The sequence below is a fragment of the Xyrauchen texanus genome, chromosome 16, assembly GCF_025860055.1.
Source record: "Xyrauchen texanus isolate HMW12.3.18 chromosome 16, RBS_HiC_50CHRs, whole genome shotgun sequence".
Taxonomy (NCBI): domain Eukaryota; kingdom Metazoa; phylum Chordata; class Actinopteri; order Cypriniformes; family Catostomidae; genus Xyrauchen; species Xyrauchen texanus.
The window spans coordinates 30391756-30406911 of record NC_068291.1 but is presented as its reverse complement, the minus strand read 5'-3'; the positions used below and the strand labels follow the sequence as shown (position 1 = coordinate 30406911).

At 39.2% G+C, this 15156-nt stretch overlaps 1 protein-coding gene across 3 annotated transcripts in view; it reads left to right on the top strand.

The window, feature by feature from the left end:
• LOC127656848 (baculoviral IAP repeat-containing protein 6-like) overlaps positions 1-15156 on the top strand; it is a 191222-nt gene that overhangs the window by 92446 nt on the left and 83620 nt on the right. For all 3 annotated transcript variants that reach the window (XM_052145341.1, XM_052145340.1, XM_052145342.1), the window contains exons 57-62: positions 2312-2441; positions 4075-4206; positions 5214-5375; positions 5947-6120; positions 12568-12764; positions 13620-13920. In XM_052145341.1, the coding sequence (XP_052001301.1) occupies positions 2312-2441; positions 4075-4206; positions 5214-5375; positions 5947-6120; positions 12568-12764; positions 13620-13920 (1096 nt within the window). The remainder of the gene's footprint in view (positions 1-2311; positions 2442-4074; positions 4207-5213; positions 5376-5946; positions 6121-12567; positions 12765-13619; positions 13921-15156) is intronic.

Below are 15156 nucleotides of genomic sequence, written 5' to 3'. Positions count from 1 at the left end.
ATAGTTAAGTAAACATCAGTATTGTATGTTCTGTATCAGTCATCTGCTGACCATTTAAATAAAGAATAAATTAAAATGGTAGCTAAATAAAAATCAGTACTGTATGTTTAGTGTCAGTCAATTGCTGACATTTAAATAAAGAATAAAAAATAAATAGCTAAAAAAAAACATCAGTAGTACTGTTTAGTATCAGTCAAATGCTGATTATTTTAATACTGCCAGTCAATTTAGGGGCAGGTTGTAAAACGAGAAGCATTTACACCTGCCGAATCAAGAGATAAACAGCGGCAGCAGTGTTACACTGTATTCTGCTACACAAGTTCAGGGAAAACTTTCAACAGTGGAAAACCAGACTTAAATATTACATTTTATAAATGCAACGACTGGAATTGTTTGGTTGAAGGGGGTACCAAACTGTGAATCCTGAACGAAACAGTAAGGTAACTAGGTAACATTGTAGCGTCAACACTCAACAGACACAATCCACCACAGCACCGTGTTCTGCTGAGCTGCAAAAAGATGCTCTGACAAATTATAGCTGGCTTACATGGAAAACAGATGTGATAAATATGAGTGACATGTCAACATTATATTAGTTATATTGAAAAGGGAAAATTATGAGGTCATTGTTTATTAACCTTCCAGTATGTATTTCACAAACTAGTTAGCAACTTACCGTGAAGACACCGCTTAACTCCGCACCGCTTAACTCCGCACCGTCTGCAGAACCACCATCAGCTCAGCTCTGTAAACAATGGAGTCAGAGCGCAATCTGCTGGACAAACTACGTTATGACACCAATTCTAAAGCATAGTTTTCTGCATTATATGTTCTGAAACATATCAGTAAACATGTACACCATTACGATATATCTGTGAAAGGCTAATATCGGTCGATAATATCGGTCTCTACTCTCTTTATTTGGCAGCAGCAGGACTTTCAAATGCCATTGCTTGAAAATTCCTTGGTTTGTTCTGCACTGTAGTGTTAACCAAAGACCCCCAGACAACCTAGTCATGTGATCAAATGGCTTTTACTGCAATTTTATGTCTCGTGAAGAGACCAAGGTCTGAAAATGAAGGAAACATGAATTCTTTGTTTGTAATGAAGGGAAATCAGTCAAATAAGATCAAATATTGTGTGGATGTTTTACATTTAAAGGTGCTGTAAATTGTTTTAATAAAATAACCACAAATAAAATGTATCTTGCCTGACAGATGTCACTGAAATATGTGTCTTGAGCAATGTAAATTGTTAGTTTTTTATTTTAGCCATAGTTTGTGTCTTGATGAAAATATCCTTTAAAATTAGTTAATATTTCATTGTTATTTTCAATAAGTCTTTTACTTGATGATAATGTGCAAAATAACAAAAACGTGAGTCAGTCTGTAACGGACCAAACTTTTATCAAATATTAAAAAATTTGGAAAAAGATGTACATTTTCTTAATCTAAACCTATATAAAGGATAGGCTACATACCATACACCTGTACTTGTGAAAATCCGAGCTGCTGAAATAATAGTATATAGTGAATATACTAAAGTATTATCTACTTTTTAGAAGTTAGCCTTCTGTATTCTGAATTCTTGTTTTAGAAAACCGTTATTAATTTTCCGTGTTTAGCCAGTTTATGATATTGCATTGCGTGTAGCATGTTTTTTTTTTTTTTTTACAGAAATGCCGTATTCACTACGCAAGTTATGCAAATTATGATAAGCACGTTCAAGTTAATTTGCGGCATTGTCTGTGCAAATGTAAATAGTAATATTACATAATAAACAATATAGCGATTAATCTAATTTATTATTGGGATGAACCTGCTTTAAAGCGTTTAATCTTGCCGGTGTTCAGTGTGTGCCACTTAAGCAGGAAAATCCCCAACATACTGGATTATTGGATTAGATTAATCCATATTTAATATCTTCTATAAACAGATTTTTCTCTAAATGTTGTTTCTTCTTGATTAGATCTTTCACTGTTAGTATCTTGCAGTATTTTATTCTTTTCAAATTTTCATCAACAGTATGCTTTAATAAAATTGTTTAATTATTGTCATGATACGTCTTTTTCGTCTCGTTTTCTCGTTATTGAAATGTAAATTTAAAAACCCTTCATCAAGGAATGTTTTCATCAGTGATTCCGTTGATGAGATTAACACTGGTTTTAAGAAATCACACTAGTCTCTGCAACAGCCCTAGATTCTGTAAACGGTACAAAAAAAAAAAACGCTTACAAATACAGTGTAAATATGTTATTGTACCTGACCTGACTGCATTTGATTTCCCCCCCCCCCCTCTCTCTTGGCTTCAGCTGTATAAAGGGCGGATTAATGCCACCAGTCACGTGATCCAGCACCCCATGTATGGAGCAGGCCACAAATTCCGTAAACTACATCTGCCCATCTCAACCACACTGTCTGAAGTATTGGATCGTGTCTCAGGTATGAAGACATTATGACAACACACTTACTCGTGCCTTCACACATTCTACAAGAATCAGACAAACAAATGCACATCCCCATACTCTAATAATGTATAAGTCTTCCCACTATACACTATTTAAGCCAAAATGCTGGAAACATCTTATGAACAACCATGTACACCAGTGTTCCTCAATAGGTGGCCCGCAGGCCACGTCCGGCCCACGAAAGACTAAATGTTTGGCCCGCGCTAAAGGTCTGTTCACACCAAATCTTTGATTATGTGAGACAAACTTTGGGTGAAAGGTCTATACACAGAGTGCGTAAAATATAAAAATGGAAAACTATTTCAACCCAGTACAGTAGGTGGTGATGTTGCTGTTCTACAAACATTTATACCAGTCTCATACCTGAACCTAATTTGGCAGAACTATTTAATTATGTTCTTTCCATGGTGTTGATGCATTCTAAGGAGTATATAATCTGTGTTTTTATGCAAGTGAGAGGAGTAAAGAGCGCTGTTGCATAAATATACATACTATTTATATTTGTACATGTATTTTGCTATTAGTATATTCCAAACAGACTCCCGAAGCCAACTACTTTTTTATAATGTCTGGATTAATGCCTGGATAATATAACACAAGGTACTGTGAAACAAATACACGTGGAATAGTGCACATTAAGAATAACATTGTACAGAAGAAAATGTCTAGTCTAATATAAATAATTATTTATAAGAATTCATTGACTTGCTGCCTTTTCTTTATTGAAATTATTGTAATTAATTTGTTCTATTATCCTGAAGAACAATAACAATATTAATGCTCAAGTCTAATAATTGAATCTGCAATTATTGAAAGTGCAGGGACACAGGGAGTAGATCCCATTTGGAGATGAGCAGGAACAGTTGACTCGCATGGAAGAGTCAACCCCCCCCCCCCAGCAGACAAAGTTGTGTAGTTTTGTGTATCTGTATACTAACAAAATGTTCATAATTGTTTGAATAATAAAACAGGCTACTTATACTGAGAAAAAGAACTAATATTTATGCATTTTAATTAATTTTAAATAATAAAAACAACAATAGTAATGATTATAATATCAGCAGCACAAAAAAAAAGAAAAATATCATTTCATCGACAGCCATAGCCCTTGACTTTGTATTGTTGACAGAATTTGGCCCTTGGTGAAAACTAATTGGAAAACCCTGATGTACACACATGTCAAAGCTTATCCATATTTGGCACCATCATCAGCATGTGTGTGCATGTATGTGTAGGTGTGTGATGAATGGCTTATCCTCTGAGACCTTTAGCATGGCAGATATAGTCTTCGGCTGCTCAGAAAACATCCTAGATGGTTTGCATGTAAGGTATCTCTTTAGGTCTCTGGCTGTGGCCCAGCTGTTTAGAGCTGTTCTTATGCTATGTCACACTTGATGGAAGACTCTTGCAATTCTGCACCTCTTGTTATAGTTATGGATTGTTGTAACTTTGCAGACGTATGTACATAGATGCATATACTGTATTTCTTCAAAGGGAAATGTGTTTTCAGAGCCCCGAGGCATGTTGTAGCACAAACAAACACACACACACACACACACACACACAATGAAATAACATTAAATGCTCTTGCATTTTTAACCCTTCAGACACACCCAGCATCACAGCCAAGCTGATCAATGAGCAAAAGGAGGATAAAGAGAAGAAGAATCATGAGGAGAAAGAGAAGATGAAGGCTGATAATGGTTTCCAGGACAACTACAGTGTTGTTGTTGCCTCAGGTACTGTTGCTGATCAGGTGCTAACCCTAAAAACCCCATAGCAGCACCCTTAAAAACACTCTGAAATCCCTGGTATTGTGCTGGCGAGTTTTGGTCAGGCAAGCACCACTCAAGTTTTCTTAAGGAAATGTAAAAGTGTAAAAGTTTTACATTATAATTGTTCCCTCCTTGGGATACTCATAGTGGAATGGTTTACTTTAGCCACTTTTCCACAATCAGGCTAGTGCGAGCCAGGGCTATCAACTGGCCAGCCAGGGCCAAAAGCCTCGGACCTAGAGCCGCGAGACCAAAATCGATCTGTATTCCCATCATCAGGCCAATAGCCCCACAGCGTTGAAATCCTTCCTTAAATCCTGCCTTTAATACACCGTCCTGGTGCCAACGTCACACACCCCGCCCATTTCATAATCAAGAGGGAAGTTCAAGGTATCATGTTATCTAGAATTTCGAGTTGAAAGATAAGTTAGCATTGACAGCTCACCGACTGTAACTGCCATGGAGTTCTGAGTGGTCTGTCCACTATCCGTTCCAACATTCATGATCTCGAAATGTGGAAAGTTCGTTCTTTGGACACCACTTTGTCCATTGTGCATTTTAACGGGTTTGTAGCCTACTGTACCTGCAATTTTTTTTTATTTTTCCCGAACCTGTACCATTGTGCACTGGATGCACAACCTGGCAAGTTTGGCGGAACTCCGTCTTAGATATTGACCCTGCCTCAATCTCCAGTTGGCCTTGTTTGACCCAATGGTAATAGAAGGTCCAAAGGCCATTGGTTGTTGGCCCAGACATAGCCCAGATGAGACATGATAAAGCTCTGGAAGTGACAGTTGGAAGCAACTGGCCCTGGCACGCACTAGCATGCCCTCATTTTGCCCTATAAAGGAAAGGCGGCTCATCTGTACTGCTGCCACACTTTTGTAGTTTCATACCCAATTAGGCAATGTTCATAAACTTATCTTTATCATCATTGTGACCGATTTTACTCTCTTCTCGTTTTGTTTTAGGTCTAAAGTCTCAGTCAAAGAGAGCCTTGTCCACTCCTCCGCGTCCTCCGTCTCGACGAGGGCGTGTCCTCAGTGACAAGCTGGCAGCTTCCTCAGGAGTCGATCCGTCTGCCAAAACCATCAGCGTGCCTGTCTTCCATCTCTGTCACAAACTACTGCCGGGTACATACACACACACTCTCTCCCTCTATCACTCTCTCACAGTCCTCTCGCACTCTCTGTATCGTTCTCTGTTCCTTCTCATCTCTCATTCCTCCATACTGATTAGGATGATTATTGAGGTCACCTCAGAGTTTGTCCCTGTCTGTCTGCCATTTCACCTCACTGCATGTATTCAATGATGCAGAGAGTCTGATGAATGTCAATTGCAATGTTTTTTCTTTCTTGCTCTCTGTCATTTCCAGGACTCCTCTCATCCTTTACCCTGTCTTTCAATACCTCTAACTGTCCTGAAATATGAAATAATTTATCATATCGATGCTGTTGTAAACACTGCTCTCTTGAATGCTTGATTTGTCTCTTTCACATAATAAAATTATTCTAACTGTATCGGTAACTATCTGTTCATTTGATGATCAGCAGATGGGGTTTATTCAAAAAGCTGAAAACAACTGTTTATTTAAGCTGTAATTCGTACAGTGGTGCTTTTGCAGCAGAAATGACATACTTCAGCTTTAACTGAAATTAACAAATTTTCAACTCTGGCTCAAACTTTGACTTTTTTTCCCTCCAGGTCAGCCGTTGCCACCGGAGATGACCTTGGCCCAGCTGCTAACGCTGCTCTATGATCGCAAACTTCCTCAGGGATACCGCTCCATTGACCTGATGGTCAAACTGGGTTCAAAGGTCATCTCAGACCCTAGTCTCTCCAAGACCGATTCCTTCAAAAGGCTCCGTACAGAGAAAGGTATACAGCGATCTGACATATGTATACATACACACAAAAACACGTTTTTTAGTCTATATGCAGGCATTGTAGTTTAGGCTATAAATCCATTTGCAGCTGAAATTAGTTATTTAGTAGGGTTGAAGACAAAAGAAAATAAAAAATCTATATTTCCAAATATTGCAATATTTTTACCTCAAGATACTGTAATGCTATTCTCACACAATCAGAATTAATTATCAAATTGTTTGTTTTTGTTACATTTTTTACATTAATATTTTTTGGGGTAAAAGATTAAGCACCACTCGGAGCAAGTCTGTGAGAAGGTACAAACGTTCTGTTGCATTAGGGCAATGGCAATGCATACCATATCAAAACTTAGTACAAACTAAGAACATACAGTAATTGCACAAAGCATCGAAGTCCAATGCAAATGAAAGAGAAACAAATATGTAAAAGATCGCAATACATTAAAGGTTTGAATTACCGTAAACAAAGATTAGCACAATATATTGTTTTGTGATCCAGATTATATCGCCAGGTCCTTGCTGATTACTACCCTTATAATTTAGAAGTCTATGTGTTTGTTTGAACAGATATTGAGATACACTAGTGGTACAGATGAGTGTATTTGTATGTCATTAGTAAACACAGCTTAATCCATAAATGTCTCCCACCTGAAACTTTTTTTAGCTCCTCTGTGCCACATCTCCTGATTTCTGCCACCTTAGGGAAAAATAACCTGATTGGCCTTGTGTGTTTTGTGCTTGCGTATGCATGTGTGCCTACACACATTTCCCCCTGAGTGTCCTGCATTGTCAGATGTGAAATGACTTAGCTTTGCTCTGTCAGTGATGTGTTCATACTTTCTGAGGAGTATGCATGTAAAAAAAAAAGAAAAAGTCACCCTCATACTGACACTGACTCGCCCCCTCCTGTCCTTTGGATTGCCAGTACTCTATTAATTCTACCCTGTCAGAATGGTCAAATGTGAGAGTATATGTATGTGTGTTAATACACATTTCCTGCAAAAGCGGATGATGCAAAAGCAGGTGAATGTGCTAACCCAGCACATGCAGATTGCTTGATGTCACCTGTGACAGGATGATTACACGCAGTGTCCTAACTTGGCGTGACATGGTAAAGTATCAAGCGGTAAATTACTTCCATGAATTTTTGTCTTAACTCACCATGAAAAGCAGTGTGCAACACTGTTCTTGGTCACTTGTTTCCCCATTGTGCTAGGTGGTCAATTGTAATCTTATTGGTCATCCATACACCTGCAGTGGAAGTCTTTGGGGCAACCAACTTCCATTTCAAATTCACTGTCAATACATCTCATCGTACTTTTCTGGGAAATCAACCTACAGAATACTTATAGTTGTCTCTGCTTATTAAGCTGGGATAGTACAATGTATATTAACATTGAAAAAATTACACACATGACCTTAAAGATTTTAAGGAAATATTATTTTAAGTAGTAAATATGTTCTGATTTTGGTGCTTTTAACAGTATTTTGCTTCCGTTGAGGACAGAAAAATGTATTGACGATGTAAACATGTCTGGTTAGGACACAGGACTAAACTCGAGGCCTTTAAACTGTTTAACTTTTGTCTTGATGCAGAGCTCTATTTGTTTACTTTGCCCCACTAAACAGAAGCTTTTGAATCCTTGATATCTCTCTCTATTTTTCAGAGCATACTGTGTTTGTAGCAGCCCTTGTTTGATGCTGTCTGTATAGTATGGCATCAGTCAGAAGTTTTTGTTTAGTGATTGTTCTGGGATATTCAGCCCACCCCCCTCCGTCCTCAGGCTAATTGGCTGCCTTAGTTGAGTCAAATCACTGTTGGCATTCCCTGGGAACCCTTGATTCTTTCCAAATGCTCCATTCTTTCATCCCACACACTTCCACTGAGAAGCTGAAGGGATGCTCATTAGCCCAAGGATAATCTTCTCTTCTCTGCCTGGAATGTGTCCATTTCTCTATGGAGGAAGTGTGTGAAAGAAGCGGTCGTGTCTAGAAGGTACCCTCCCGGTTACCTAAACTCTTGCTAGAGCCACATCCGAAGTTCACACTCTTGTTTATTTGGAGTCCTACAGAAAACCTATGCCAAAACTTAACCCTAACATTTACCCTACCACTAAATCTAACTCTAACCATAGTAACGGCAATTGAGACTGTCTCGAGACATAGGCTGGGGGGAAGTTGCCTTCTAGAAACAGCAGGAAGACACTCCAACCACATATGGTGTTCTGAATGGCTGCCACTTTTTACTGTGGTGTGTAGTCAGCCTGTTGGCAATACATGGGAAGAAGGAGCTGGGAAGATGGCGCCGGTGTACGTGGCATGCCGTCTGATATCTCTGCTTCTCTGCGCTATATTTGTGCTTTTAAACACATCAAACTGCTACTCGCTTCTGGTTTATGATCGCCAGTTACTTCTGGATATTCGAGACTCTTTTGTGGCCACATATAACCCAGAGTTAAAAAGCTCTGTGGCTGGATCACATTCCTGCTCCCCAAACTCTACCTGGGATATTCCAGAATATCTGCGCAGTTGGCCTCATGGGGTTCCCCGCAGGAAGCGCCGCAGGAGACGCAAGCGCGGACGGGTTGCTGTCAAACTGAAAATGACACTGTACGCCGCCCGTGCGTCCAGTAACTTCCCAATGATGACGCGGAATCCAGGCGTTGGACGATGTGCTGGATGGCGTTTGCTCGATCCACCTGTTCGCTGGCTTCGGACCATCCTTCAGGATTCTCCTCCGTCGATCCCCTGTTACCCTCCTGTCCGTGTTCGTCGCGGTAGAGCTACTCTAGAGAATCTTCGCTTTCTGAATAGAGCCTTCTCTCCCGCGATCTCTGACTCGCTTACACCTTCCAGGATGGCTCTGGATTAATGCTCGGTCGCTAGTCAATAAGACGTTCATTTTAAATGACTTTTTCACTACCCATGCATTGGATTTTATGTGCATCACAGAAACTTGGATGAAGGTTGGTGATCTAAGTCCTTTTGCTGAGTTGATTCCGGCAAGCTGCACATTTTTTAACTTTCCCCGCTCTTCTGGCCGCGGGGGTGGTCTAGCGGTGATTATAAAAAACAGTTTTAGTAGCTACTGTCATTCTGTCCCGTCTACATCCTACAGTAGCTTTGAAGTACAGCTGTTGCGACTGGAATTTGACGATCCTGTTTTGTTAGCGCTGGTGTATCGCCCCCTCACCTAGTGAAAGATTTTATAAGTGAATTTACTGCTTTTTTAGGTGAATGTGTAACTAATTACAGCAATATTCTTCTGCTAGGGGACTTTAATATTCATGTGTGCTGTCAGTCAAAGCCTCTAACAATGGAGTTTTTAAGTCTCATTGACTCGTTCAGCATGGTTCAGTGGGTGAAAGATTCCACACATACTCATGGACATACTTTGGACCTGGTACTCTCTCATGGCGTTTCCATTACTGATGTTCAGGTTTTTAACACTCTGATCTCTGATCATATGCCTGTACTGTTTTCTATGTTCTCTCCTTCTACAAAATCGCATATTTCACCTACTGCACAATGGACTCGTTCCTTTTCTCCCTGTTTCCATGATGAATTTACTAACACCTTCAATGAGGTGTGTTTGTCCCTGTCCCTGGAGTCACCCCTACCCGACTTGGATGCTGAAGAACATCTGAGTCTGTTTAATACTGTATGTTCCGAGGTTTTAAATAATACTGCTCCTTTAAAAGTTAAGAAGTCAAAATCTAACACAGAACCATGGCTCAATGATACCATCCGCTCCCTGAGGCGTGCTTGTAGAAGAGATGAACGTAAATGGAAAAGTGATAAGCTACAAATCTCTTATGAAATGCTGAAAAACTCCCTCAGTGCTTTTCAGAAAGCTATGATATCTGCTAAATCTAAGTATTTTTCTACTTTAATTTTAAAAAACCATCATAGTTCAAAAGCCTTATTTTCTGTGTTAAAGTCTGCTCTAAATCCTCCTAGAAATGTGGTTTCTAATCCCTCAGTATCATTATGTGAAGGTTTCTCAAGGTTATTTTTGTGAGAAGATCACCTCTCTAAGAGCTCAGTTGCAATCATCTGCTAATGTCTTACCTGAACCGGGTTGTTCTTCAGCCATATGGAGTGTCTTTGAACCAGTTTCTCTTCTATCTCTCAGAGAAATTGTTGTTCATCTGAAACCTTCCTTCTGCTCTCTTGATGTTCTTTCCCCCCGTATCTTGAAACAACCTTTTGATTCGGTTGGAACATGTTTGGTGTCTTTTCTGAATAAATGCTTGAGCACAGGGACGCTCCCTGATATACTAAAACAAGCCACTATTACACCTCTTCTTAAGAAACCTTCACTTGATGATAGGGATTTCGACCCTTTCTTTTATTACAAAAGCATTGGAGAAAACGGTTCTCAAGCCACTCCAGTCTTATCTTAGCTCAAATCAAATTCTTGAAACGTTCCAGTCTGGTTTTAAGCCTCTGCACAGCACAGAGTCTGCTGTATTAAGGGTTTCTAATGATATACTGTTAGCGACTGTCGTTGGTGACTCTGTGATCCTAATACTGTTAGACCTAACCTCGGCATTTGATACAGTTGATCATAAAACTCTTTTATCCCGACTAGAATATTTTGTGGGCGTCCAGGGAACTGTCCTCAGTTGGTTTAGATCTTACCTAACAAATAGAAGTTTCCCCGTTAAATTGGGTAATTTTTCTTCATCGCCAGCCAAACTCTCATGTGGAGTGCCGCAGGGGTCTATTCTCGCACCCATTCTTTTTTCCCTGTATTTACTTCCTCTAGGCTCCATTTTCAGAAAGCATGGTGTATCATTTCACTGCTATGCAGATGATACACAAATTTATTGCCTCTGAAACGCAACAAAGATACTGCTCTGAAATCTCTTTTTGTATGCCTAGAAGAAGTAAAAATGTGGTTCTCTCAAAATTTCTTATTTCTGAATGAATCCAAAACCGAGGTTATAGTCTTTGGCCCCCATGACAACTTTAATAGCAGTAACATTGATCTGGATTATCTTCATCCAACTTCATCTTGCATTAAGAATTTAGGTGTTCTCTGGGATCAGAACCTCAAATTTGATAAACAAATAAATGCGGTGATCAGTTCTTGTTTTTTCCAGCTACGTCTTTTCTCTAAGATTAAATCCTCCCTTTCTGAGAAAACCGTAGAGATTGCTATCCATGCGCTCATTACATCGCGGTTGGATTATTGCAACTCTCTTTACTATGGCATACCCAAAAACTCTATTGCTCGTCTCCAATTAGTACAGAATGCTGCTGCAAAGTTCCTCAAAAGAAAACGTAAATTCTATCATGTTTCACCTATTTTAAAATCACTGCATTGGCTACCTGTGAATCTTAGAATTGAGTTTAAAATTCTTCTCTTTGTTTTTAAATCAGTAAATAATCTGGCACCGAGTTATTTGTCTGAGCTACTCTGTTCACACAATCCCACACGAAACATGAGGTCTGGTGATCAGAGACTTTTGTTTGTCCCCAGATCACGGTTAAAGAATAGAGGGGACAGAGCCTTTCGGGTCGCTGGCCCTAGGCTGTGGAACAGCCTTCCGATTTACATCAGAGCGACTCAATCGCTAACTGTTTTTAAATCCTCTCTTAAAACTTATTTTTTTTTCTCTAGCATTTAAAACACTGTGAGTTTTTTTTTTGTCATGAATGTGTGGTTTGTCCTTGTTCCTTACTTTGTGTACTGTTCAGCACTTTGGTCAGCCTTGTTTGCTGTTTTTAAATGTGCTATAGAAAATAAATACAAACTTGAAACTTGAAACATTTGTTTCTGGACAGAGTCTAGACTGGCGAAGTGGGTTCTCAGAGACCAAAACTAAGATCAGAAGGAAATATGTCAACACAGGAAAGAAAATAGTCTAGACATTTCATGGGGTCTTTAAATTACAGATTTATATTTATTTTCCTCTCCTGATTTCTTTTATCTTTTTCTCCCTTTGTCAACTCTCACTGTATTTCCTTCTCAACATTTCTAATTTCTTGCTATATAAGACATGGTTGTGCTCTCCTCTAATACTGTATGTTTTGTGAGGTGTTTTTCTTTTGTAAATGTCCATGTAAAGACGTTTTAATTGCCTCAAATAAAATATTGTCAGCAATAAACTCTATAAAGAAGGTTTATGTTTGTCTGAAAGCAGTGCTGTTTCATTACTATTCTGACTTAATGCGTTTAGAGACATTTATCGGGCAATTTTTCGTACAAATTTCCACTCTCTCTTATCGATCCTCAATCTAAGAAAAGAAAAAAAAACTGATATTCAGGAATAATGTGATTTACAAGAACGGATATGAGCCGTTGTGCATCACTGGCCATTTGGACTTCATAGTTTATGATGTGAACAATTGAGAGCACCTTCTTTACAGCTAGAAGTTTTTAAGATTTTATTGATGACTGATTGAGTGATGCATTTCTCTCTCCTTGTAGATCACTGTGAGATGCTGAGTGGATGTCCAGACGATGAGCCGATGACTCCGGGCGAGGAGGGTTTGGATGCTGCAGTAGATGACAGCCTCCTGGAGACCAGCCCAATTCAGTCACCCCTACAGGTGTTTGCAGGTATGGGCGGCCTGGCACTCATCGCAGAGAGACTGCCCATGCTGTACCCTGATGTCATCCAGCAGGTCAGTATATTACTCAGATACACACAAAAATTATCCCTAATGCTCTTAAAAGCTGAAGTCTGTCATTTTTTTTTTTTTTACTGTTAAAATTTGTGGTCAACCAATATTGGCTTTTCAGTGGTCATAATAACTTGATAGTGAAAACAAGAGAGTGGTATGTCTGATATTCAAGTGATGAAGGCTAATACAATTATTATCATAATCTAATTCGATAATTATAATAGCATTGAATTCCTTTTCATGCAATATTTACTTAAAATTTACAAAAATATTTATGAACACATTTTTACCCATTGTCCATGTATCCAGTTATCCATTTTACAAGGTTATTGGTAGATTTGGGAACAGACAGATGACTCAAAATTATTGATTGATATCTCGGCCTATGAGAAAAAGTTAAAATATTTTCTCCTATACCAGCTCAATATGCAGAGACAACTATTAGAAAGACCTTTGTTTGTTTATTTCACTTTAAATTGTAAACAATGTGGCTTTGTTGTTCTATTGAAATGTTGCTCTGTTTATCAATGGTGTAAATTTGGGATCGACTATCTGTTTTCTGACCAATGGCAGAAGTCTGAAGTGTTTGGGAAACCTGTTGGAAAACTGTCATTATTTTTGCAATTCCATTTGGTGACACTAGTGGCACAGAAATGACACGCTTCAGCTTTAACTGCAAGATTGTGCTTTATACTAAATCATATTCTACCGCAGCAATCATTATTGTAGTTTAACTCCACTGAGAATTTTTGCTTCATTAGCCTCGTTCTCGTCCTGTGACCGTAAACTCAGGTTAGTCAGCATTTCTGTCAGTTTGTGTGTTCTCTGAGCATGATTGTGTATCGTTCTGTATAGGTCAGCACTCCTGTGGTGCCTTCCACCACCCTGGAGAAGCCCAAGGACAGCGATCAGTTTGAATGGGTCACCATCGAGCAGTCCGGGGAACTGGTGTATGAGGCGCCAGAGACCATCGCCGCTGAGCCCCCACCCATGAAAACCTCTGTACAGACCATGTCGCCTATCCCTGCCCATTCGCTGGCGGCGTTCGGCCTGTTCCTGCGGTTGCCGGGATATGCAGAGGTTCTGCTGAAGGAGAGGAAACATGCACAATGTCTGCTCAGACTGGTGCTGGGCGTTACAGATGACGGGGAAGGGAGTAAGTACTGCCTGAATACAAGAAACACTGATTCTGCCACACTTAATTTAACGATTCATTAATTTATACATAATTAATTCAGCTGTTAGAGTGTGGATTTAAATGAGACCCAGGCCTTGTTTCATATATTCCCAATATTTGTTTTATTATTATTGTTTAATTATTAGTAGGCAGTAAAATTATGCTGACTTAAGGCTCTGATAAATTCATGGTGAAGTTCTTTGAGCTATAAAGAAGGTCAAAACAGTTGAGCAACAGTATAGTGTTTGTGTTCATTTGGACACTGCCTACACTGCGGGTTCCGGCATTTAGAAGAGCATTTAAACATGAGATTTTGTCCTGACAATAGACTATATTTAAAACTAATGTGTAATTAAAATGTGTTATCAACGACTGCATCATTCTATTCTTAAATTCTACTTGAGATCATTAAAACAGTCTGTTTTTACCACTTGATGATAATTTAAAGTAATATACTAGGGATGTCCCGTTCCGATACCTAGATCGGTATCGCTTCGATACTGACGTTTTTAGACGGATCGGGTATCGGTCCGACGAGCCCGACCAAAATCCGATACTCTGTGTTAGTCATGTTCGTTACTGTCAAGCTTAAAAAATGACATAAAAGAACTGTTAAAACACCATTAAAGCGGTTCATATGACTAGTGCATTTTATTCAAAGCCACTTGAAGCCACGTGATAGCTCTGTGAATTGCAATAGGCTGTGTTTAATAAGTAAACATATATGCTCTTGCACGCGCAGCTTCAGCGCGGTAGTGAATGGTGCTTTTACACACACGCGCACGGCTATTTATAGCCTTCACCCGTGCACAATATTTGTGCGCTACAAACGAACATCTCAGATGTAGATGCTCAGCAGTTCGATTCACTTATAATATGGACTTAGAAAGGCACTGGAGGTGCATTTAACCAGAATTTAAATAAGAAGCTAATTAAACTGTGAATAAAAAGGGTGAGGGTTTAAAAGTTAAAGCTGTCACGGGACACTCACGGAGAGGCAGAGATATGAACTCAGTAGCAGGGTTTATTGAGCATAGGATTGAAACAGTGATGTAAACATTGTGAGTAATTTCAGTTAAGCAGAGTGGCAAACAGCAGGTAAGTAATATCCAGACAGTGTATAGATGTGATGAAAGAGATAACTCAAAACAATTTTATGATACATGCAGGCAATAATGAAGACACATGATTGACATAGTAGAAAGTTCTGGAGTC